The sequence below is a fragment of the Oncorhynchus clarkii genome, chromosome 2, assembly GCF_045791955.1.
Source record: "Oncorhynchus clarkii lewisi isolate Uvic-CL-2024 chromosome 2, UVic_Ocla_1.0, whole genome shotgun sequence".
NCBI lineage: Eukaryota > Metazoa > Chordata > Actinopteri > Salmoniformes > Salmonidae > Oncorhynchus > Oncorhynchus clarkii.
Genome location: NC_092148.1, coordinates 43,302,789 through 43,329,489, shown reverse-complemented (window position 1 = coordinate 43,329,489; position 26,701 = coordinate 43,302,789). Strand labels below are relative to the sequence as shown.

Below are 26,701 nucleotides of genomic sequence, written 5' to 3'. Positions count from 1 at the left end.
GCCTTGGTCAGGGAGGTGACCAAGAACCCGATGGTCACGCTAACAGACTTCCTCCTTGGAAATGTTAGAACCTTCCAGAAGGACAACCATCTCTGCAATACTCCACCAATCAGGCCTTTATGGTAGAGTGGCCAGACAGAAGCCACTTTTCAGTAAAAGGCATAACAGCCCGCCTGGAGATGGCCTAAAGGCATCTAAAGGACTCAGACATTGATTCTCTGGTCTGATGAAACCAAGATTGAACTTTTTGGCCTGAATGCTAAGCATCACGTCTGGAGGAAACCTGGCACCATCCCTACGGTGAAGCACGGTGGTGCCACCATCATGTTGTGGGGATGTTTTTCAGCAGCAGGGACTGAGAGTCTAGTCAGGAGAGAGAAAGCTGAATGGAGCAAAGTACAAAGATCCTGTTCAGGACCTCAGACGGGGGCGAAGGTTGACCTTACAACAGCATAACGACCCTAAGCACACAGCCAAGACAATGCATGAGCGGCTTCGGGACAAGCCTCAATGTCCTTGAGCGGCCCAGTCAGAGCCCGGACTTGAACCCAATCAAACATTTCTGGAGACCTGAAAATAGCTGTGCAGCGACACTCCCCATCCAACCTGACAGAGCTTGAGAGGATATGCAGAGAAGAACGAGAAACTCCCCAAATACAGGTGGGCCAGGCTTGTAGCATCATACCCAAGAAGACTTAAGGCTGTAATCACTGCCAAAGGTGCTTCAACAAAGTACTGAGTAAAGGGGTCTGAATATTTATGCAAGTGGGTTTTTTTGTAATACATTTGCAGAAATTTCTGAACCTGTTTTTGCTGTCATGGGATAGTGTGTAGATTGAGGGGAAAAAATATTTAATCAATTTTAGAATAAGCCTGTAACGTAACAATGTGGAAAAGGAGTCAAAATACTTTCCCAACGCACTGTATACATTTGTCTAGTCCTAGAGACAATCCAAGAATTCATATAAGAACTACATTTACAGGCTAATACAAGACAAGCATGCAATCCTTTCATGGTCCTACTATGAATGCATTGAAACCCCCTGCAGGACCACTGGGGTGTTCCAGAAAACAGGATCATTATGTCGATCTGGTTCATTTAGAAAGCTGAACTTGAATATGGGTTTTGGTTGTCAAGTAACCCATACCATGCACTTTTCACACATCTGTATTGCTCAAAAATATGAAAGTCATTTCAGGGTCATCTGGCCAACTCAATGATCTTGCATTCTGAAACAGACAGACCACATACCAACTCAGCACTGATGAGAAACACTGAGTACAATAGGAGAGAAATAACTGGCAAAACAAATGCAGGATTTTATTTGGTAACTTTATTGAAGTCATCCCCCTCCCCCAATTTGTAAAATGAAACCAAACTAATGAATAAAAAAGGGGTGGAAAATAAATAGTTTGTACTGGATTTTGATTTGCCTATAGGGTTTGTCGAGTCCAAATATCTTTGCAACAAAAAAAAACTCCCAATACCCCCCTCTGTACACCGTCATGCTCTCCCCCAAAAATGTCAATGAACGTTTAGAACGAGGGTTCAATGTCAACCCGTGTGAAATGTCAATTATACACACTAGAAATATCTACCAACATGTTTGGAACACCACTAAGTGTATTCAAATAATTGCTGTACTTCCAAGGGGGTGTGAATACTCCCCCAAGGGGGCATATGGAACAAAAAAAAACGATCAAACAGATTAACAATGTCATCCCTTGTTTCTGTTTAAAAACACTCCTGCAGAAAAACTACTGCATATCAGCAATGGATAGTGATAGAATATAACTTCGATGCAAATAAAGAATGGAACTGAATGATGCAATCCCCATCCCCCAAGAAGTCACCATTTCCTATTGAAATGGAGTCGCAAGGGTCCTTGTAGACCACAAGGATATCAAGTCTGCTGCTAATACAAACATAGCAAATCTCATCTGTAGCCAAGTAAAATACAATTCTTGATTTTTATTAAGCAAGGCGATCCATAGAAAAACAAATGAGTGGGGCTGAGCTGAGGGACCGCAGAGGGCATGGAAGAGGAGGAAAACAGGAGTTCCCCTAACCCATTTAAGAGCGCAAAATTGGGATACGTGGGAGGCTTGGTTAGGTGGGTGATAGGTAGGAAACGGGAGATGTTAGAGAGGGTAGTGGGATGATGATGGTCTGTAGAGTGTTAAGGTATCACCAGCAGGCAGGGTGCCAGGGGTAGTCTAGATCAGGTCAGCCACATTCATGGGCATCTCTTCTACTGTGGTGTTGTAGAACGTCTCAATGTCCCGGAGTGTGCGCTTGTCCTCTTCAGTCACCATGTTGATGGCAACACCCTTCCTGCCGAAACGGCCTCCTCGCCCGATCCTGGCACACAACAATTAAAGACCAGATTAATACGAACCCTGCCGATCGTAATTTAGAATCAAAACGGTAGCGAAATAAATACAATTTGAATGAACAAACCAGGAGGAACGAGACCAGGACATTATAGAACAAGTCAGAAAAAGTAGGATATTGGTTTGTGGTTAGCTAGTTACATTTCAAAGATGTATGAAATGGAGGATGTCAGAAAAGCAGAAAATTCACACCCCAATATGAACCATGTTGATTGCCATAATAAAAACAGTGACATAAGTTATTCCTATGGAGCTTTGTTTTTAATACCTGTGAATGTAGTTCTCACGATTGGTTGGCAGGTCATAGTTGATAACCAGAGACACCTGTTGGACATCAATTCCTCGGGCCTGAAAGCAACAACATGATCAGCACCCCTGCACTGACCTCTAGCTGCCATTGCTTTATTACCCTGAACCCTGGTGCAGGCTAGCTTGGTTCCATGTGAATCCGCTGGTAAACGTGTAGCACTAGCAACGCCAAAGGTTATGGGTTCGATTCCAGAGATAACATACAAAAAATGTGCCACTTGACTAAAACTTTGGCATTACTGAGAATAGGCTAATTCAATAGATCATAGAGCTCACTTACACATTTAATATCACTGAATAAAAGGGTTTGCCAAGTTGATAATAATAATAAGAATGTAATAAATATCATTTAACAAATGAAAAGATTCAGGCCACAGTGTGCTCTGCCCAGGTAGTAGGGTGCTGTTTCGTCTCCTGAACTCAACTCACCAGCAGATCTGTGGTGATGAGGACACGGCTGGAGCCAGAGCGGAACTCCCTCATGATTAGGTCCCTCTCCTTCTGGTCCATGTCACCGTGCTGGGGAGGAAGGAAGATGTCACATTTTACATTTAGTAGACTCTTATGCAGACCCACTTATAGTCAAACAAGACAGTCAGCCTGGATCTGTGAACACCACAAGCACTTCATTTCACATTACGGAAATCAAAAACCAAGAAATGCTGATCTAACCAGATCGACAGTATGTTTTCCGCACAAATAGAGGCACTAAGAAGCAATGGAGAAACTTAAGATTCTGCAGATAATGTAAATTAATGCTGCCACCTCAATACAATTTATAAATAAACATGCCCCGTTCAAAAAATTTAGAACTAAGAGCAGATCTAGCCCTTGGTTCTCTCCAGACCTGACTGCCCTTGACCAGCACAAAAACATCCTGTGGCGTTCTGCATTCGCATCGAATAGCCACTGCGATATGCAACTTTTCAGGAAAGTCTGTAACCAATATACTCAGTCAGGAAAGCTAAGGCTAGCTTTTTAAAAATGTTCCTAATTAGTTTATTGATAAATTTAAGTTCATAACTGTGCTCTCAAACAATAGCATGGTATTCTTTACTGTAATAGCTACCATAAATTGGACAGTGTAGTTAGGTTAACACGAATTTAAGCTTTCTGCCCATATCAGATGTCTCTATGTCCTGGGAAATGTTCTTGTTACTTACAACCTCATGCAAATCACATTAGCGCACGTTAGCTCAACTGTCCCGTGGGGGGTGTCACCGATCCCGTAGAGGTTATCCTGTTTGGGGTAGGGGGTAGCATTTTCACTTTTGGATAAATAGCGTGCCAAACTGAACTGCCTCCTACTCTGTCCCAGATCCTAATATATGCATATTATTATTAGTATTTGATAGAAAACACTGAAGTTTCTAAAACTGTTTGAATAATGTCTGAGTATAACATAACTTATTTAGCAGGCGAAACCCAGAGGACAAACCATTCAGATTTTTTTTTTTTAAGTCAGTCTTTTCAATATGTTTTCATGGGGAATCCAGAATTCTAATCGACTTTCCTGCAGTTCCTACCGCTTCCACTGGATGTCACCAGTTTGTAGAAATTGGTTGAGGTTTTTCCTTTGTGTAATGAAAAAGTACCATAGCTCAGAACGAACGTCACTTCATGTGTACCTTTTGATAGTAACCAGAAAAGTAGCGTCAGTTTGTTTTGCTCCTGTCTTGAACGAAGATCATCCAGTCTTCAATTTGATCGATTATTTACGTTTAGAAATACCTAAAGTTGTATTACAAAAGTAGTTTGAAGTGTTTTGGCAAAGTTTACAGGTAACTTTTGAGATATTTTGTAGCGACGTTGTGTAAGTTGTTAGCGGTGTTTTTCTGGATCAAACGCGCCAAATAAATGGACATTTTGGATATATATCGACGGAATTAATCGAACAAAATAACCATGTGTGATGTTTATGGGACATATAGGGGTGCCATCAAAAGAAGCTCATGAAAGGTTAGGAATTATTTATATTTTATTTCTGCGTTTTGTGTCGCGCCTGCAGAGTTGACATATACTACTCTCATTGTTTACTGTTGTGCTATCATCAGATAATAGCATCTTATGCTTTCGCCGAAAATACTTTTTGAAATCTGACATGTAGGCTGGATTCACAACGAGTGTAGCTTTAATTTGCTATCTTGCATGTGTAATTTAATGAAAGTTCGATTTTTATAGAAATGTATTTGGCGCTCTGCAGTTTCCCTGGCTATTGGCCATGTGGGACGCAAGCGTCCCGCCTACCCAGAGAGGTTAAGATAGCGAGGAAAGCACTTTTAAAGAGCAACCAGGCATCCTCTACTGATGGGATGAGGTCAATATCCTTCCAGGATACCCGGGCCAGGTCGATTAGAAAGGCCTGCTCACTGAAGTGTTTTAGGGAGCGTTTGACAGTGATGAGGGGTGGTCGTTTTACCGCGGACCCATAACACACGCAGGCAACGAGGCAGTGATCGCTGAGATCCTGGTTGAAGACAGCAGTGTATTTAGAGGGCAAGATGGTCAGGATGATATCTAAGGGGGTGCCCATGGTTACGGATTTAGGGTTGTACCTGGTAGGTTCCTTGATAATTTGTGTGAGATTGAGGGCATCTAGCTTAGATTGTAGGAGTGATAAGCATGTCCCAGTTTAGGTCACCTAACAGTACGAACTCTGAAGATAGATGGGGGGGCAATCAATTCACATATGGTGTCCAGGGAACACCTGGGGGCTGAGGGGGGTCTATAATAACAAGCGGCAATGGTGAGAGACTTGTTTCTGGAAAGGTGGATTTTTAAAAGTAGAAGCTCGAATTGTTTGGGCACAGACCTGGACAGTATGACAGAACACTGCAGGCCATCTCTGCAGTAGATGTCAACGCCACACCTTTTGGCAGTTCTATCTTGTCGGAAAATGTTATAGTTAGGGATGGAATACAGTGTAATCTGTATGTGTGCAGTGCACGCATGTCTACGACTATAACCGTTAGCTATGCTAAGGATAAGACTTCTGGTTGACGGAGAAAGGCTTTCCCAAAAACCTTCATTAACTAGAAAAATGTGCAGTTTTGTCACAAAACACAACGTGCAACTGGAATGCTGACTGCCGGGATGTCCACCAGAGCTGTTGGCAGAGAATGTAATGTTCATTTCTTTACCATAAGCCGCTCCAACGTAGTTTGAGAGAATTTGGCCATACGTCCAACAGGCCTCACAACCAGACCTTGTGTATGGCGTTGTGTGGGAGAGAGGTTTGCTGATGTCAATATTGTGAACAGAGTGCCCCACGGTGGGGGGGGGGGTTATTGTATGGGCAGGCATAAGCTACAGAGAAATTGCATTTTATCGATTGGCAATTTGAATGCACAAAAATACCATGAGATCCTGAGGCACATTTTTTTTAAAAGGTATCTGTAACCTAATCCATATATTAGGGCCTAATGAATATATTTCAATTGACTGATTTCCTCATATGAATTATAACTCGGTAAAATCTTAAATTGTTGCATGTTGCGTTTATATTTTTGTTAAGTATATAAAGGAGGCACATTTTGGTCAATTTTGCCTGAAACTAACCAACATTGAACACGCAACTCCTGTAATGAAGCAGCTACTAAAACGCCATTTTCAGACATTTGCCCAAATGCAATTAGCTGAAAACAGTTCTAAACGGCCTACCTAATGTGAGCATTTCCATTCATATGTGACCGAGATTTAAATCTGTTAGAAACTTAAAGGGAATCTAGTAGCAACTACTATGATGGGTTTCTAATATGACTAGGATTGTGATTTTGGCTTCTGGACAATTAAATAATGTTGATATGAAAACCAATAGAACCAGGGTTGCAAACTGGTGAGGGCCCAAAAAGGTGATACTTTTTTTTGCACTGAAACAAAAAAAATCCCTGCTAGGGGGGATAAAAATAAAATATCAGCTTTAAAATCCTAATTTCTAGTGATTTAGGCTGGATCCCTTCTTGAAATAAATGCAGGTGTGTACCTTATTAAACAACAAAGAATACGATCTACATGATCAGTCTGGGTAAAATAAGTGGTTAATGTGAACCTAACTTACAGCTAAAAAATGTAAAGAAAGAAAAATAATGTAAACGTTTCCAATGTTATTTGTTGCCTAGACTTTACTGCAAATGACACTCTTGAGAAAGCCTTAAAAAAATGACACTAATATTGCAGTTAACCATGACAGCCTTTATAATAGAAAGTCTGTGACCACACACACATCTAAATATTGCACTTGGGAAAAAATACTCATAAAGGAGAAACAGAATTAAACAGACTTATAGTTAGTGGCCACTATAGTAGACATTGATCAAGTGCACAAGGCTAAATAACATTCACTGAGTAAAACATTAAATAATCCCCCCTTACTCACGTGTTACTGTCAAGTTCAACACAACAAAAACAATATCTTTGGCCTACCCTGCACATTATTACATTGTTAGTTCGTTAGCTACTTAAAATTTCTCACAGATTGCAAGGGTCCACTAAACAACTAACGTTATAACTTGAACTGCAAGAAGTCATATAACAGTTATTATTATAGCGAATTGGTTGGGTTACTAATGTTCTCTCATCTGATGTTGTAAGCTAGCGTTAGCTGTCTGACTTTATGAGCAAGCTAATTTTCACACCATAAACTCAATTTTTTGATCAGATAAGTTGGCTAATGTTGCTTAACATTTCTCTGGCTAGCTAACGTAGAAGTCGATGCAGATAGCAAGATACTTAACGCTAGCAATTCTTGTTGCGCCACACTTGCACCCTCATCTCAAACTTTACAAATGCCAGTTGTTTATCGGTTACAGTTTATGAAGTAGGCTTCATCACGTTCCCACCCGTCTCCATCGTCAGGCGTCTCACCTACCTCTTCGTTATCGTTCAGGGGACGCGCTGCTGTAACTGGCAAACTGCCTTTCCACTCTTCCGTTGTCTAGCCTTTGCGTGCTGCATTCTCAAAATCAAATCAAATGTATTTATAAAGCCCTTCTCACATCAGCTGATATCTCAAAGTGCTGTACAGAAACCCAGCCAAAAAACCCAAACAGCAAACAATGCAGGTGTAGAAGCACAGTGGCTAGGAAAAACTCCCTAGAAAGGCCAAAACCTAGGAAGAAACCTAGAGAGGAACCATGCTCTGATTGGTGGCCAGTCCTCTTCTGGCTGTGCCGGGTGGAGATTATAACAGAACATGGCCAAGATGTTCAAATGTTCATAGATGACCAGCAGGGTCAAATAATAATCACAGTCGTTGCAGAGGGTGCAACAGGTCAGCACCTCAGGAGTAAATGTCAGTTGGCTTTTCATAGCCGATCATTCTGTTATGTGAACGATTGGCTGAGCCTTGGATACAGCCAGTATTGCTCCAAACGCGCATCACTCATTCACATAACCAGTTGTGACTTCTTGGTCGGATCTATATTGAATCACGTAGGTTACTTATTTTGTATTCAAAACTAATTGTTAATTCAAAGTTAATTGCACGAGGAAGTATTTATAAAATCTTTGCAATTTACTTTTCTATGGTTGAATTTTTGCAAGGCTACTTTAAAGCAAAATAAGATATCATTATTTGAAGTAAAACATTCAGGTTTTAAACAATTATAGTGCCTCAAGCTCCCAAAGTGGTGGGACACTGAAGGTCAACAGTAGGCAGGCTATAGTCTACGCAGCCGAATGGAAGGCGCGCTTTACAAGTTGAGAAATAAAAAGAGCTCCTTTCTAAATTGTGGCCACTAAAGTGAACACGCGATTGTGTTTAGAATTGTTATTTGTTCCGCAATGACTGGGCTTACAAAAGCAGGTTTCACTCCAGTAGCCTACAGGCTTTTTGAGGACCTAGTCTTGACAGATGGTAGGTAGGCTATTCCGCTTCTCAAACTAGGCTCTGTATGCTGTGCATGCCGACTAACAAAAATACACGGGACAATTGAATTCCACAAAATTATGCAAATTAACAGACATGCATGACTGGTCAACTGTATTTTCGGCGGATAACCAATTAGCATCTATCGGTATGACAACACTGTAGGGTAGGACATGGACAGCGAGCTGGAAGTGCAGGAGCTCTTACCAGGGCAGAGACTGTGAAGTCCCTGGCATGCATCTTCTCAGTCAGCCAGTCCACCTTTCGGCGGGTGTTGATGAAGATCACAGCTTGGGTGATGGTCAGGGTCTCATACAGATCACACAAGGTGTCCAGCTTCCACTCCTAACAAAGGAAAGCGGGTAGAATTGAGTCTGAAGACATGGGAAAACTTCAAGCCTAAGACCTGGTCAAGAACACCCATTTCAAGCTATCGTGCCAACCCATATTACACTATCCATGCTATGATATTTTGTTTTGATATTTTCCTTATCCAGCACAGTTCCAGGCTAGTAACCTGGCTAGTGCAGTAAATATTGTCTCAGCTCAGTAGTGTGAAAGGGGTATCTACACAAAAGGTTGATATTACAGTATTAGCAAACGTCTAAATTATGAAGAGGTTGCTTTTAAGTTAAAGCTGTGGAGAGGGACAAAGACGCCAGCCATAGTGGAGAGCAGTCGACTTCCTCTGCCAAAGAACATTGTTCCTTCAACAGCTTGGGAGACGCCATAAAGAGGCCAAGTGGGAGGATTCACTCTAGCCTACATCTGTCCAAAATAAGCCCAATGTGTTTCTATGGGCTTATTTTGGACCTAAGCCTGTCGCCCGCCTTCGGGACAACTCCCATTGTTAGGGTGGAGACATGAGCATCTCTTAGTTATATACAGATATGGAGACACAGAGGGAACTTGGGACCCCAACAACATTTTTTCCAAAGTGCTCAAGAGGATATAGCTAAACTCATCATTAGAATCACTGTAGCAAGCTCTTTCATACAAAATCAACCATCTTCATAATGAAGAGGAAAGGCCATTTCTAAATGTCTCATTGATTATCATTCCATGTTAACAGGACAGTTACTGTATTGTATTGACCAAATGAGGCTACTTCATGACTTGACTTATTCCTGTTAGTAGAGCAAAGGGCCTCACAAGATTGTAATAACGAGCATATAAAAAGAGCAATATATTCATTATACGGGTGCACACACAAATGCACTATAACATGCATCCATTACAGCAATACCTCTTTCTCCACGTTGATGTAGAACTGGCGGATACCCTCCAGGGTGAGCTCTTCCTTCTTCACCAAGATACGGATGGGCTCACGCATGAACTTCTTGGTGACCTCCAGCACATCCTGAGGCATAGTGGCAGACAGGAGAACCACCTGGAAAACAGGGTTGAGAAAAGGTATTAGCTCTATAAAGCAATCACTTGACAAAAGAATACATGGATCATTGAAGATTACTATGGTGTGCTCAGCTGTTCATCTCCCTCTTGCTAGCTCTTTCTCTAGGAGCACTACCAGGGAGGAGGGTTGGGACAAGTACTAGCTAACATTGAGAAAAGCACAGTACATTCTACTTGAAAAAAAAAATAGATTCTATATTCCCAGAGATTATGCTTAATTGACCCTTTGCTATGCCCCGCCCAAGAATGTGGGGAACCAATCGCAACGCTCCAATGGATAGCAACTGCCGTCGAGTCCGACACCTGGGACAAGATCACGTTTAAGTCTCATGAAAGCCAGCGGCAAAAATAGTTAAATGTATTGTTTAAATGGCTAAATAATTGAACAGTGTAGCAGAAGTACTTGCTACTGTGATTCCTGAAATGCAGAGCATGTTGGGCAGGTAGGAGCGCTGGGCCAGTAACCCGAAAGGTTGGATCAAATCCCCGAGCTGGTAAAAATCTGTCGTCCTGCCCCCGAGCAAGGCAGTTAACCCATTGTTCCCCGGGCACCGATGACATTGATGTCGATTAAGGCAGCCCCCCTGCACCTCTCTGATTCAGAGGGTTGGGTTAAATGCGGAAGACATTTCAGTTGAATGCATTGTTGTTCAACTGATTAGGTCCCCTTTCCCTTTCTCTAATCCAAAATTAAAAACTTGTTACAATATTTGCTAGCTCAGCTGTCTAGACAGTCTCATTAAACACCAAACGTTGCTAACGCTAGCTAGGCACGTAATACAACTTCTTCTCGAAATGTGTTAGCTAGCTAAGTTATGAAAATAACTCCCATCTGCTGTACACATCCGGATACGATGAGAGCACTAGTGAATTCAGAGTATTTCAGTGGCTAGCTACACTGCAAAGCAATTGCAATGACAGTTCACAACATACCCAAGAGTTTCCTGATTAGCATGGGGTAGTCTGTAGGGATGTGCATCTTTCCCTTTCAAGACGATTCGATACGCATCTATACTGAACAAAAATATAAACGCAACATGTAAAGTGTTAGTCCCATGTTTTAAGCTGAAATAAAATATCCCAGAAATGCTTCATACGCACAAAAATCAATTCTCTCAAATTTTGGCAACAAAATTAAAACAGTATGATCATTACAAAACTTGTGCTGGGGACAATAAAAAAGCACTCTAAAATGTGTAGTTTTGTCACACAAGACAATGGCACAGATGTTTCAAGTTGAGGGAATGTGCAATTGGCATGCTGACTGCAGGAAGATCCACCAAAGCGGTTGCCAGAAAATGTAAATGTTAATTTGGCAGTACGTCCAACTCCCCATTGGGTGGGCCTGCAGCGCCCCTGCCTAGTCATGTGAAATCCAGAGATTAGGGCTTAATGAATTGATTTAAATTGACTTGATTTCCTTATATGAACTGTAATTCAGCAAAATCGTTTAATGTTGCCTTCATATTTGTGTTCAGTGTGGATACATGGGATCCAATATGTTTTCACTTTAAAACTACTCCGTTTCATTAGAGCAGGGATCTGGCGGCCCCGGATCAATCTCTTTATTTTTTTACTCAGTCAGGTCTGAACTTACTGTTGAGCGTTAGAATAGTAGAATACACAATGTGAAATGTAGTTTTTAATTTCATTTGCAAATTAGTCTAATGGGCAGTTATCTAAAATTGTAAACATTGTTGAATTACCAACCGGTGAGCCCCTGTCTATTTTGATAGTCACTCTCACTCAGATACCATATTAAAAAAAAAGGATTACATTTTCTCTGCACCCTGTAGGTCTACAGACCTGCATGCCATTGCGGACTCTAGAGTTCAGATTGTGTCCCCCACCCCATCAAAGTTGCCCATCCCTGGATTAGAGGAATGAATTGATGCACTAACATTTGCTGTAAATCTGACCCCATTTTGACGACTGGTCAGTCAATAGGCGGTTGGTCGACCGAGATGTCTTTAGTCGCCTGTCTGAGTGGACTGATCCATTGTGGAGGCCATGTGGATGGAACAGTCCATCATTAAGACACGTGCTATTGAAAGTGTATATGGTTATATTACATAAAGAACAATGGGGCGCTTTCTCCCTCGTTGGATGGCGGTCGCTGTCCGTGGTTCTGAAACATCAGTGAACTGTTGAATTGGCGCCTTTTCCTAGACCATGTTGCTATGTGCATAACAGCAAAATTTAATTAGCATATTGGTGTTGAGAACGATACGGAACGATTAGGAGACGAGAAAATAGCTCGCCTTAATTGTCCAAGAAAAGTGAGGAGGAAACCAACATAATTAGGTCAATAATCAATGGCCTAATTTCTAAAATGTGCCTGGCTTTATAAATCATCCATATATATATCTACAGAAATAAGACAGATCCTGCTTGTTGCCTGTTTGTTTAATAGCCTGATTCCGTGAGCATCTAGCCTCACGCAACCACACGATCTCCAGATTGCTCCCGAGTGGCACAGTATCTCAAGGCTAGAGGTGTCACCTTAGACCCTGGTTCGATCCCGGGCTGTACTACAACTGGTTGTGATCGGGAGTCTCAGAGCGGCGCACAATGAGGGTTTGGCCGGGGTGGCACGTAAAATAGAACAGCCAATATGGTATTAGAATGTATTTAAGTGTCGTTTACACTGTTCCAAATTGTCAGAAACATATTAGCTGTTGATCTCCTTGTTAATTACTATTATGATCATCATTATAATATGTAATGTCATCATTAGTAGGCTTAGTATAATAGCCTTCATTAACCGTGACTTACTCAGGATTATATAGGCTACTGTTTCATTCAATAATTTGTTAATGTCATCACACAGCATACAAGTCATTCATGATTGGAAACCCAAATCAAGCATTTTAGTTTGATAATAAAATAAAGCAAACCTTGAATAATTAGCTTACACTAAAACCGTCCCATTTCGAAAATTGCATTCAGCAATGAACGCAAATGTTTAGTCTGAGGTAACAAAGGCTTTACAAAAAAATGTTAAGACTCCGGTACGCTTAATTTATTTAGTGGTTTACATTGTTCCAAACGGTCAGAAAAATTATATTGTAAACTATCAGCAACAGTTTTGCAACACATTTATTTTCCATTCTATACCGAACAAAAATATAAAACAACTTCAAAGACTACTGAATAGCAGTTCATATAGGGAAATCAGTCACCTGAAATAAAATTCCTTAAGCCCTAATCTATAGATTTCACATGACTGGGCAGGGGGAGCAGCCAGGGGTGGGCATAGGCCCCTTGGCAGCCAGGCCCAGCTAATCAGAATAAGTTTGTCCCCACAAAAGGGCTTTATTAGACAGAAATACTCAATGACCTCATAGGTGAAGAAGCTGGAAGTGGAAGTCCTGGGCTGGCGTGGCCACATGAGGTCTGCGGTCAGAAGTACTGCCAAATTCTCTAAAACAACGTTGGATATAGCTTATGGTTGAGAAATGAACATTACATTTTGCTCCTTACCTTTTTCTTGATCTCCAGTATTTTCCACAATGAGTCAAATTTATTCCACACATCTGAATTCTCCTTTACCTCCTGAGCAACCAGTAAACATTCCCATTTTGAGTTCATCCGTCATGTCCTCTGCATCCACTTAGCTGTCACGTATGCAGTGTTTGTTATAACCAAGTTATTGATGTGATGATATGCTACAAGTCAGACCCCATCGGTCATGTGCATGAGACGCATATACGCGTTACGCAAAGAGTGTAAGGATTGAGAGAGTATCCCAATTGCACACTCCCTCAACTTGAGACATCTGTGGCATTATGACAAAACTGCACATTTTAAAGTGGCCTTTTGTCCCCAGCAGAAGGTGTGTAATGATCATGCATTTTGATTTAACCCCCCCCCCCGATTGATGAGGAATTGAAAAATGTTATGGTTCAAATGGGATGAGGAAAAAGGAATGGCAAATAAGTTTGGCTGCAAAACCGATTGGCAAACATACTCTAAATTGAGAAATAATGTGACTAAACTGAATAAAATAAGAAACTACACTATGAAAATAAAATGTAATTTATGGTGCTCCAGTATAATTTTGGGGCAAGAAGGCAAACTCGATCATTCATTGAATCAGATGTCTCATTCATTACATAACCCACTGATATTGTGAATTACTTTAATGATAGTTTGCTAATCTTGCCAATGAAAAAAAGGCATGACGTGCCAGCAAAAAACACTGACACTACACATCCAAGTATATCTGACCAAATGAGTTAAGACAAGCATTGTAATTTTGAATTCTGTAACACGAGTGTGGAAAAGGTGACTAAATTGTTGTCTATCAACAATGACAAGCCACCGGGGTCTGATAATCTGGATGAAAAATATACTGTGGATAATACCGGACATTATTGCCACATCTTCAATTTCAGCCTACTAGAAAGTATGGGCACTCAGGCCTGGAGGGAAGCTAAAGTAATGCCGACACCCAAGAATAGTAAAGCCCGCTTTACTGACTCAAAGAGCAGACCAATCAGTCTGTTACCAATACTGTGTAAACTTTGGGGGAAAAAAAATAGTGTTTGACCAGATACAAAGCTATTTTATTGTAAACAAATTGACTTTCAGCACGCTTATAGGGAAGGACATTCAACAAGGATGGCACTTACACAAATAACTGATTGGCTGAGAGAAATGGATGATTACGAGATTGAGGGAGCTGTTTTTTTTAGACTTCAGTGCAGTTTTTGACCTTATCGATCAGTCTGCTGCTGGAAAGACTTGTGGTAAGGCTTTACACCCCTGCGATATGGTGGATAAAGCATTACCTGTCTAACAGAACAGAGGGTGTTATTTAATGGAAGCCTCTCCAACATAATGCAGGTGGAATTAGAAATTCCCCAGGGCAGCTGTCTAGGCCCCTTTTTTCAATCTTTACTAACGACATGCCACTGGCTTTGAGTAAAGCTCGCGTGTATGTATATATGCGGATGACTCGACACTATACGCATCAGCTACTACAGTGAGCAAAATCACTGCAACACTCAAAGAGCTGCAGTTAGTTTCAGAATGGGTGGCAAGGAATACGTTTGTCCTAAATATTCCAAAAACTAAAAGCTTAGTATTAGGGAGAAATCATTCACAAAACCTCAACTAAATCTTGTCATAAATAATGTGGAAACTGAGCAAGTTGCAGTGACTAAACTGCTAGAGTAGACCTGGATTGTAAACTCATTGTCAAAACATGTTGATACAACAGTAGCTAAGATGGGGAGAAGTCTGTCGATAATAAAAAGCTCCTCTGCCTAATTAACACTATCAACGAGGCAGGTTCTACAGGCCCTAGTTGTCGCACCTAGCCTACTTTTCAGTCGTGTGGTCAGGTGCCACAAAAAGGGACCTCTGAAAATTACAATTGGCTCAAAACAGGGCAGCACAACTGGCCCTAAAATGTACATGAGAGATAACAATAATATGCATGTAAACCTCATGGCTCAAAGCTGAAGAGACCGACTTACACACTACTTGTTTTGTAAGAAGTGTTGACATGCTGAACGCATCGAGGTGTCCGTTTAAACTACTAGGACACAGCTGACACCCATACAAAACCCACAAGACATAAGAGGTCTCTTCACAATCCCCAAGTCAAGAACAGAATATGGGAGGCACACAGTACTACGTAGAGCCATGGAAACATGGAACTCTATTCCACATAATGTAACTGATGCAAGCAGTAGAATCGGATTTAAAAACGACTGATAAGAATACACCTTATGGAACAGCAGGGACTGAAGAGACACATACTTACACATGGATTTTGTGTTGTACATATGTGGTAGGGAGTATTGGCCTGGGGGAACAATGTGCTATGAAATGTAATCTCTTAAATTGTACTACCGTAATGTTGCTGGACACAGCTAATAGGGATCCTTAATTACAAAAACAAACGTGACTGGGGAACTATGCAAACTTCATAATGTAAAATAATGTGACCGGTGAAATTAAAATACCATCTGCTTTATCTGCACAGGTTGGCTGCAGGTAATTCCTTAAATAGCTACAAATATTAAAATGTATTGAACACACTGGTGGGAGTCCTTTAGTCACCTCAGAACAGATTGTAGAGAATGATGCTCTAACAGACTCAAATACCTCATTTGAATTTCAACCATTTGATGTCTCCGATGTATTAAGTGCCTTGCTAAAGATCTGGGGCTGATTCACTTGACCTCTTCTTACTACAGCTATCTGCCCCACTGTTGAACCTTTAAAACTTCTTAGAGCTAGGGTCTATTTTCCTGACTGACGTGCCCAAAGTAAACTGCCTGTTGCTCAGGCCCAGAAGCCAGGATATGCATATAACTGGTAGCATTGGATAGAAACAAGTTTTTGAAGTTTCTAGAAATGTTAAAATAATGTCTGAGACTATAACACAATTCATATGGCAGGCAAAAGTTCAAAGAAAAACCAACCTGATTTTTTGTGTGTTTTGTTTTTTAGCTCCCAGGCTCTTAATGGAAAGCTTTGGGTTCTATGTAATTCCAGCTCCCAGATTGCAATTCCTATGGCTTCCACTAGATGTCAGTCTGTTCATTGTTTCAGGCTTGTCTCTGCAAAAACAAGCAAGAATTTTGAGATTTTGTACAGACTCCCAGTTCAAAATATGTCTGTTGGCGCGCAGTGAAAGAGGACACGGGCTTACCAATTTTACTTTTCTATTGAACATACTTCTTTCCGTATGAAATATTATAGTTGATTTAAATTTTAGGATACCTGAGGATTATATAGAAACGTAGTTTGACTTGTTTGAACAAAGTTTAGCGGTAGCTTTTTGGACTCCTTTGTCTGCATGTTGAACGAGCGGATTACTGAAATCGATGGAGCCAACTAAACTGACTTCTTGGGATATAAAGAATGATTTTATCTAACAAAACGACCATTCATGTTGTAGCTGGGACCCTTGGGATTGCAAACAGAGGAAGATTTTCAAAAGTAAGTGATTCATTTAAATCGCTATTTGTGATTTTTATGAAGCCTGTGCTGGTTGAAAAATATGTGGGGCGCAGTCCTCAAACAATCGCATGGTATGCTTTCGCTGTAAAGCCTATTGTAAATCTGGCAACGCTGTTAGATTAAGAATTTAAGCTTTTAAATAAATTATACTTATTATTTATTTGAATTACGCGCCCTCCAATTTCACCGGATGTTGTCGACTGGTGTCCCGCTGACGGGATGCCTACCCCTAAGAAGTTGAACCTGTATTTTTAACTTGACAATTGCTACCGGTGTTATCCCTAAGAATTGTGAAGTTGCACGTCCTCCCCCTACTTAAAGGGAGGGATCTTTCTGACTTCGATAATTACCACCCAATCTCCAAGTTAAAGCATGTTGCTTAGCCAAGGTATTAGAATCCTTGACAAACTCCCAGCTAAGGTTTTCAACTTCTCACTAATATAAATATGGACCAGTTTAATTTTAGATATGGACATCATACGGTTTCAGCCACTATTCTTGTTTTAGACGTGCCACTCATTTAAAAACGGTCTGAAACAGGCATGGACAAGGAGTCTTGTGGCTGAATGGCTTTAGAGCCATCTGACCGACAGGACACAATGTATGCCTTCTGATGCTGTCTAGTTTCCTGGATATTACGAAAGGTGTACTGCAGAAGTTGGTATTGAGACCTGTTCTCTTTACGGTTTGTATAAATAATATTGGTCTATCTATTAAATCCTGTAATATTCATCTGTATACAATACGTTTTGTATGCTATTGCTCTGACTTAACAAAGCTATGTTAGAGCTGCAATCTGATTTTGTTGCATTACAGAAAGCCCTGGATTTAAAACTTGTAGTTAATGCAGGCAAAACTAAGTACATGTTCTCTAACTCACTGAAAAATGTCTCAGATGGGCTAGTCTTTCATTGGATAGCTCTCATTGAGCGGGTTCCTGCCTATAAATATCTGTCCGTTTGGATTGATAAAGATCTAACGAACAAAATATACTGATGACCTAGTTAAAAAGATTTAGAGGGCTTTAAAAAAAATAGATCTTGCCTCTCCATTAACAGCAGGAAGCAGATTGTGCAGTCAACTTTCCTGACTATGGTGACACCATTTACCAGAATGCAGCAGCCACTACTCTCAAACCATTGGATGCAGTCTACCATAGCGCCCTATGGTTAATTACAGGTGACAGTTTTAATATTCATCACTGCATCCGAAGGTCAGCTGGACCTCACTAAAGTTCTGTAGACCACTTCATTACTCCCACAAGCTTCCAACATAACTCACTTCACCGTTGAAATACAAAAATATGAGCTACCACACTCATTCACAGGGTTAGTTAACTCGAGTTCCCACTTGTCTCCACAAAATTAGGTAAATCCGTATTTAGTTTTAACGCGCCAGTTATGGAATACCTTACAAAACAAATTACACCTGGATTTCCTGGTGCCGATGGGGTAGTTTAAAACTGTTTAATGAAGTGTGCAATTATTTCAATTGACGATTCTAACCTGATGTAATGTATTTATAGCTGTCTTGTAGTTTATATTTTTGTTGCAAATGAGACATGACAATGGTCTCAATTGGGCTACATTGAATAAATAAAAGTAAATAAAAATTGCAAAGGCTTCAGGTAGAGCATAACTTCCTAACGTACTGTTAGACACAATCGGTCTTCATACCTGTGTGCTAGTGCCAAGCTTCTGGAAAATCTCGTAGATCTGGTCTTTGAAACCCCGGCTCAACATTTCATCAGCTTCGTCAAGGACAAACATCTTGATGTACTTAGCAGCTGAGGGGGGGGGGAAGATGAGCACTTGGTTTAGACAAAACTTGAACACAAAATGAAATGTCAATACTCTTCAGTAAACAAAAACATACAGCTGTAAACAATGTTGAGAAAAGTTTGACAAACGGTTGGTAACAAAAAGACGGACATCACTCACAGAGGAACTTGCGGTTCAACATGTCGAACACGCGGCCTGGTGTTCCAACCACTATGTTGGGAGCCTCAGCCTGGAGCTTTGTCACCTCGTTGCGGACGTTGGTTCCGCCAATACAGGCATGGCACGAGGCTCCCATGTAGTCGCCGAGGGCCAGGATCACCTTCTGGATCTGTTGAAGAGGGGGAGGTCAATCAAACTCAAAGCCAGCAGTTGTCACAAAGTACTTTTACAGTAACACAGCCTAGACTAGGGAGCAAGCAGAAGCACAGCGGCCAAGGAAAGCTTCCTTTGGCATGTATTTGTTTACATGTCCATGGTCTCACAGCGTGTTAAGGGACTCATTCAGCAGTTATTACCTTATTAAGAACAATACAAAATGTTGAAAGTTCAATTTATATTTATAAAACTAACGTTGAAAATGATGCTGTCGCTGCTTTCTGATAAAACATTTCGATAAAATAGCCCAATGTCAAATCACAGCTTGAAAGTGTCCAAATCAATAACCAATATGCAGAAACAGTTTGTGATATTTGTATTTATTATGGATCCCCTGAATGAGTCCAAAAACATGCGGTGGTTGATTTTGATGACACCAGAAATCACCAAATTGCGTTTGCCCTACCTACTAAGAGACCATGGACATGTAAACAAATATGTACCAATGGAAGCTTTCCTTGGCGACTGTGCTTCCGCTTGCTCCCTAGTCTATGGCTGTGTTACTGTAAAAGTACTTTGTGACAACTGCAAAATTATGGGGATCCATAATAAATACAAATATATCAAACTGTTTCCGCATATTAAGGCAGATATATATATATTTATATTTCACAACACATTAAGTGTGCCCCCTCAGGCCACTACTCTACTACCACACAAAATCCATATGAACATGTGTATAGAGCATATGTTGTCATGCGTATGCATCTTCACAGTCCCCACTGTTCAATAAGGTGTGAAAAACTAAATGTACCATCTACACATACGGTGGGGAGAACAAGTATTTGATAACCTGCAAAATCGGCAGTGTTTCCTACTTACAAAGCATGTAGAGGTCTGTAATTTTTATCATAGGTACACTTCAACTGTGAGAGACTGAAACAAAAACAAAAATCCAGAAAATCACATTGTATGATTTTTAAGTAAGTAATTTGCATTTTATTGCATGACATAAGTATTTGATACATCAGAAAAGCAGAACTTAATATTTGGTACAGAAAGCTTTGTTTGTAATTAGAGATCATACGTTTCCTGTAGTTTTTGACCAGGTTTGCACACACTGCAGCAGGGATTTTGGCCAACTCCTCCATACAGACCTTCTCCAGATCCTTCAGGTTTCGGGGCTGTCGCTGGGCAACACGGACTTTCAGCTCCCTCCAAAGATATTCTATTGGGTTCAGGTCTGGAAACTGGCTAGGCCACTCGAGATGCTTCTTACGGAGCCACCCCTTAGTTGCCCTGGCTGTGTGTTTCGGGTCGTTGTCATGCTGGAAGACCCAGCCACGACCTATCTTCAAAGCTCTTACTGAGGGAAGGAGGTTGTTGGCCAAGATCTTGCGATACATGGCCCCATCCATCCTCCCCTCAATACGGTGCAGTCGCCCTGTCCCCTTTGCGGAAAAGCATCCCCAAAGAATGATGTTTCCACCTCCATGCTTCACGGTTGGGATGGTGTTCTTGGGGTTGTACTCATCCTTCTTCTACATCCAAACACGGCGAGTGGACTTTAGACCAAAAAGCTATATTTGTCTCATCAGACCACATGACCTTCTCCCATTCCTCCTCTAGATCATCCAGATGGTCATTGGCAAACTTCAGACGGGCCTGGACATACGCTGGCTTGAGCAGGGGGACCTTGCGTGCGCTGCAGGATTTTAATCCATGACTGCATAGTGTGTAACTAATGGTTTTCTTTGAGACTGTGGTCCCAGCTCTCTTCAGGTCATTGACCAGGTCCTGCCGTGTAGTTCTGGGCTGATCCCTCACCTTACTCATGATGCCCCACGAGGTGAGATCTTGCATGGAGCCCCAGGCCGAGGGTGATTGACCATCATCTTGGGACTTCTTCCATTTTCTAATAATTGCGCCAACAGTTGTTGCCTTCTCACCAAGCTGCTTGCCTAATTGTCCTGTAGCCCATTCCAGCCTTGTGCAGGTCTACAATTTAACCCTGATGTCCTTACACAGCTCTCTGGTCTTGGCCATTACGGAGAGGTTGGAGTCTGTTTGATTGAGTGTGTGGACAGGTGTCTTTTATACAGGTAACGAGTTCAAACAGGTGCAGTTAATACAGGTAATGAGTGGAGAACAGGAGGGCTTCTTAAAGGAAAACGAACAGGTCTGTGAGAGCCGGAATTCTTACTGGTTGGTAGGTGATCAAATACTTATGTCATGCAATAAAATGCAAATGAATTACTTAAAAATCATACAATGTGATTTTCTGGATTTTTGTTTTAGATTCCGTCTCTCACAGTTGAAGTGTACTTATGATAAAAATAACAGACCTCTACATGCTTTGTAGGTAGCAAAACCTGCAAAATCGGCAGTGTATCAAATACTTGTTCTCCCCACTGTACATGTGCAACAATAGTGATATTACTTGCATTTTTTTCTTCTTCTGATGAGCACTTTATAAAACTGCACACACCACAAAAACACTTGTTTTGACAAGTGGCAATAAATAACTAATCGATGAGGGAGGGGTATTTTGTACATCACAGGTTGGAGGACAATCAGCAAAACATGGCTACATTGAGACGGGGTCACAGAAACAGAAAAGCAACACGGTCAATCACTCAAATAGATTATCATGTTGAAATCAATTGTGCTCGAGATGAGGTTACACATTCTGTTCAAACTAACAGGTCAAAAACCTGAGGAATTTGTTTAATTTAAACTATACCATTCAAAGGCCACATGGAAACCTGGAATAATAACCTAGAAATGGTTGGTTAGATGAGAACTTGTAGAAGGCTTAAGATCTGCATTTTGGAACGTTGGACGTTTATTTCAGGAGGCTGCCATCATGGAAAGGTACTAATCACAACGCGGCATAGGATAGCAACACTTACAACTGTTGGCTGCTATTTAAAGCCAGGTGTATGCTACATGACTTTCAAAACCCTAACACCGCTGAGCTTCTCACATTAAAAATTACCGTCTTTCCTGTAGTGTTTAGCCAACGTAGTGGTGCACACTAAATGACGTGGCACAGATGGGGGTCACACACTACAAGATTCTTGACATGGTTGTGAGAATTCTCGACACCACGTCGTCTCACGAAAACAATCATGGGATTAGATTTAACATAGCTACAACGAGCTGTGGCTCAAAGCAGACTCAAACGTTTTCATTCAGACATTCACGCGTCCCATACAGAGTTGAAATATCTAGCCAACATTGTCAATTGAACAACATTGCTTGTGAACTTCAGAGCTGTAACAATGACAATTTGGCTTTGGCTAAAGACAACTACAAATGCATACTAGTAGTAGTCATTGCACCTGCTCGAGAGTACACATTCTGGGTGACGCGAAACAACGTCAACTCCCTGACGAGCTCTCATTGGCTATTGCTGATGCACATTTCACACTAAAAGAGCATTGCAAATTGTGCCAATAAAAATCAAACATGTTTGGAAATATCGGGATGTCTGGGACTGCTCAAAGACTAGATCGGTAGCCCTCAGATTGTGTCTGGCCTGTTCACATTAAACGAGCATCGGTGACAGCTGCACCCCCCAAGTAGGCAACGACATGGGGATTTTGTTTCTCCAATCTCAAAAACTTCTGGGACAGCTAAATCGTGGCCAAAATCGTGTAATGTACGCCCGGCTTAAGTGATCATTTCTGTCACATCTGTGTATTGGTGTGTGGCCAGTGACTTTTATAGAGAGAATGTCCTTAATTGTTTGTGTCTTATGAGAGTTTGAAAATGAACTCAGTTCCAAGTCCTGCACACCCCATTGGTTTTGTACAGTTGATTATGCGAAGTTAATGATCTGTTTTAAGCAATTGATCTTATGTCACCAATTGATCTTATGTCATTGTGATGACTAAAGTTTCATACCATCACCACCAATCTGAGCAAAAAAAGGATGTGGATTTCCACTACATTTTAAGGGGTGAAAATACAAGCTTGTGTAAGGCAGTAAAATCTAATTTCCACATTAGGGAAATTAGCACAATATAAAGTAATTAAAATGTAAATTTCAGATGTTACGTTGCCCACTCTATTGATCACAAATTGAACCATTAAGAGAGTTTAAAAGGACACTTCAAGATTTTTCTGAGTATACTTTCTTCATACTGGATGCAGACGTAAAAATGGTATCCATGAGTTCATCCGACTCTGGGGAAGTAGATAAAGCGCCTCACTGCCAAAATCCCAAAGTATCCCTTTGAAAATGCTCTCAAACAATTTAACCAGGCGCTCTAGAGTCTCCATAGTGTTAGTGCAGTAGGCCAAACATTTGACTTCCCTATTCTAAGTCACATTTTAAGTACTTCCATGTTCAAGATAATTTTAGCATACATGTTCATTAGTTTGCTAGTCATCATCGGACAGGCAACAGTACTTTTGTAACTCATGAGTTTGAGCCCTTAACATGTTGCTCACTGCACAGGCAGGCAGTTGGGAAGAATCTCTCTCATCCTGACAGACACAAGACTCAGTCCCACTCAAACACACCGCCTTGCCCAGTGACAGGGGTGGCACATTACAGCATCAAGCTACAGGGTTTGATTCACACTATAGAGCAGAGTGAAGCCAAGCTGTACTGTGCTGGCTATTCATCCACCATAGGTTGCTTGAACACTGCTGGAAAGGCCCACGTGATATCAAAAATATCAGATCCAGCATGGTACGTTTGAGTTGGCACGACAGTGTGTAAAGGGTACAGAAGTTGCATTTAATGTGGACAGTTTTTAGAGCAATTTAAGTGTGTGTGTAACCTGCCTGCTGAGCCAGCTCTCGGGTGGGGGCGAGGACCAGGGCCTGGGTGCCCTTCAGCTCGATATCAATCTGCTGGAGGATGGAGATGGCGAACGTGGCGGTCTTCCCTGTGCCGGACTGGGCCTGTGCAATGACATCATAACCTGGTGGGGAATGAAGGGTGGTATTCATTAGTGGACACCATAACAAAACACTAATACCAAGTGTTTCTTATTGGACAAATTCAGACTGGTCCTTCCCAGTTTCATCCCAGTTGGTTTCTAGTGAATATGACCATGGATAAGTTTAATAGGCATTTGGTTCACTGTTAGACTCATGATTGAGAAAGGCTCCAAACCTGACATGTAGGATACGATGGAATAAATAAAAGCCAGTGTACTATGATCAAGGAAACCTAATGTTCCACATAGGAATGAAGAGGATTAATTAACTATAGAAGCAACTTCCGTCAGCGACAACTTAGGCTAGATATTGACAGAAAAAGACCACAAAAATCAACACTATTGATATTGAAGTTATACCCATCTTCATAAGTTGATGGAAACGAACAAACTTGCAGAGGTCTCCCACACACAATATCCTGTGTGTGGGAGTTGATTTTAGGAAACTTGAACTTACCCTTGATACAAGGGAGGATGGCCCGCTGCTGAATTGCAGATGGTTTCTCAAAACCATAGGCATAGATTCCTCTCAGGAGAGTCTCACGCAGGGCCATCTCATCAAAGCTGTCCACAATCTCATTCCAGTTACTCTGTGGAGAGAGAAAAATACCAGACCACAGTTAGTGTATATAGTACCCAGATACTGTAGTCCTTACACAGACTCCCAGTATTGTTTAACTACCAGAGGAGAGATGGAAAACCAAGCAAGACCCTGATTGTGGGCGTGAGATGTACGCATCTTCACCTCCACCCCATTGGACTACATGCCTTTCAACTATTCAACAATTTAACTGGTCCTTCATCCAACTTTTGAAAAACTTGCCTGACACAAACAAAACATTTAACTTTACCTCAATGATGCCATCTGGCTCCATGCCCTCAGGGCCATTGTCTCTGTTGGAGAGGTCTCTGGAGGAAAACGTCCACATGTCAATACTAGATGATGCATGTGTTTCACAACACATTAGCAAATTCTAATGATATCAGGAACAAAAACATTTCTAACCAGAAATGTATCAGGGGTCTAATGCCAGAGTTTGTGATTGTAATGGGATGACATGCCTGAATTCATCTAGAAGGGGTTTGATGCCAGAGAGAGTGATTGTAATGGGCATGACATGAAGTGACAATGACTGCATCGAGGCCCCCCCATGTATAATAAACTCGCATAAGATGGTGGTGCTGGCGACCAACGATGCAGAAGTTGGGGCACACACACACAACCAAGTTTGTGACGCCACTCAATTTAAAAAAAAATATATATATATATATATATATTTCATTAAGTCTTCCCAGTGCAGACGACTCGAACACGCCCATGCAGTAACTTGCACTCAGAGAGATTTTGAATAATGGTGGACAACACATTGGTGGGGGTTCTCTGGCTGGTTAGTCCCGAGTGGAACTGTAAATGATTACACTACTAACCTTGGCTAACAAGCAAAACGACACATTCAACAGGGATAGCTAACCATACTAACTGGAAGGAGCAGTCACTCAACCGGATGGCCCATCTGATAGAAAATCCTTCACTGTTGCAATAAAGAAAAAAAATACAAATAACGCACCGCCACCAGGCCGAGCGACCCTTTACCCGAAAAGCATGTGGTCATAGCGCACAAGGTTAGCGGAAAGGGTTGCTCCACCAAAACAACAAGCGCCTACGCATAATATTCCGGATAAGAACTGTTGCTAGCGATGCTACTACACCAAAACAACAAGCGCCTACGCATAATATTCCGGATAAGAACTGTAGCTAGCGAGACACCAGCTACCGGGAGTTCGTAGTTAACGTCTGTTCGCTCAACGTGACCTGGGCACCATGGCGGGGCTCGCTGGTGAGACAGGCCACCATTTTCCCGCAACCCCTGTCTGGTGTTCGCCTGCCAAATAACTAGTTAGCCATCTTAGCCGATGTTAGCAGCTCGCCTTCACCCAGCATTACTCAAGTAACGTCCGTGGGCTGGCCAGCAAATCAGTGTTTACAATAACACAGGGCACAATAACGTGGAACATGTACTACGGGCTTGCAGTTAGACCTGGCCAGCTAGCTAGTGGCTCCAATACGGCCACCACTAGCTAGTTTACAGTTGCTAACGTTAGTTAGCACTAAAGCGACAGCACAAGGAAAACATTCATGTTTCATTTTATAAAGGAATTGCGGGGCTGACCGCGTTATTTCATCTAGCCATATGTGTAACTGGTTATAATAAAACAATGGAACAATTTGCAGGTTTCTTTACCTCTCTTCATAATCTGCCGACATTATCACAAAGGGCGAATACGCCGCGAAAAAGTGTTATATACCACAACGTGGTCTGGGAAGCTCAGGTTGTGATTGCTGAAGGGGACTATCATTCACGCCAGAGTCATATTGTTAACCCCATTGTGACATGTTATTGGCTATCTAAGAAGTCACTGAACGTATGGTCTCCGCCTTTATTTGACCATAATAGGAGCGACAAGGAGGACTCGACATTTGGTTCCTCCCCAGCAACAACACCATTGGAAGCAGAGACCCAAATAAATGAATAATTCTATGATTAGAACCAGCATAACGAACAAATGCCTTCATTGGATTTGTTGATTATGAGGCATAATACAACACACTATTTGAACTCCACTAGCCATTACCTTATAAAAAGATAGACAATTAGAAACCATGTTTCATAAAATGTATACAAATAAAT

The 26,701-nt window shown here is 41.4% G+C and overlaps 1 protein-coding gene across 1 annotated transcript; it reads right to left on the bottom strand.

Moving 5' to 3' along the window:
* Nucleotides 1-1,319: 1,319 nt before the first annotated feature.
* On the bottom strand, nt 1,320-26,382 carry LOC139368153 (eukaryotic initiation factor 4A-I-like). Its single transcript, XM_071106756.1, has 11 exons — nt 26,255-26,382; nt 24,863-24,920; nt 24,469-24,601; nt 23,854-23,993; nt 18,901-19,069; nt 18,637-18,746; nt 9,816-9,959; nt 8,777-8,914; nt 3,133-3,222; nt 2,663-2,742; nt 1,320-2,362 (listed from the first exon to the last, which is right to left on the bottom strand). Exons 1-11 carry the CDS (start codon nt 26,275-26,277, stop codon nt 2,218-2,220), a joined length of 1,230 nt encoding a protein of 409 aa, XP_070962857.1. The 5' UTR covers nt 26,278-26,382; the 3' UTR covers nt 1,320-2,217.
* Between the last annotated feature and the right edge of the window lie 319 nt (nt 26,383-26,701).

Coding starts and splice junctions, on each gene's coding strand:
- LOC139368153 (XM_071106756.1), bottom strand. CDS start 26,277: ATGTCGGCAGATTATGAAGAGAG. Junction 23,994..24,468: donor CATCCTCCCTTGTATCAAGG/GTAAGTTCAAGT, acceptor ATTCCCCACCAG/GTTATGATGTCATTGCACAG. Junction 3,223..8,776: donor ACTTCACAGTCTCTGCCCTG/GTAAGAGCTCCT, acceptor CTTCCTCCCCAG/CACGGTGACATGGACCAGAA.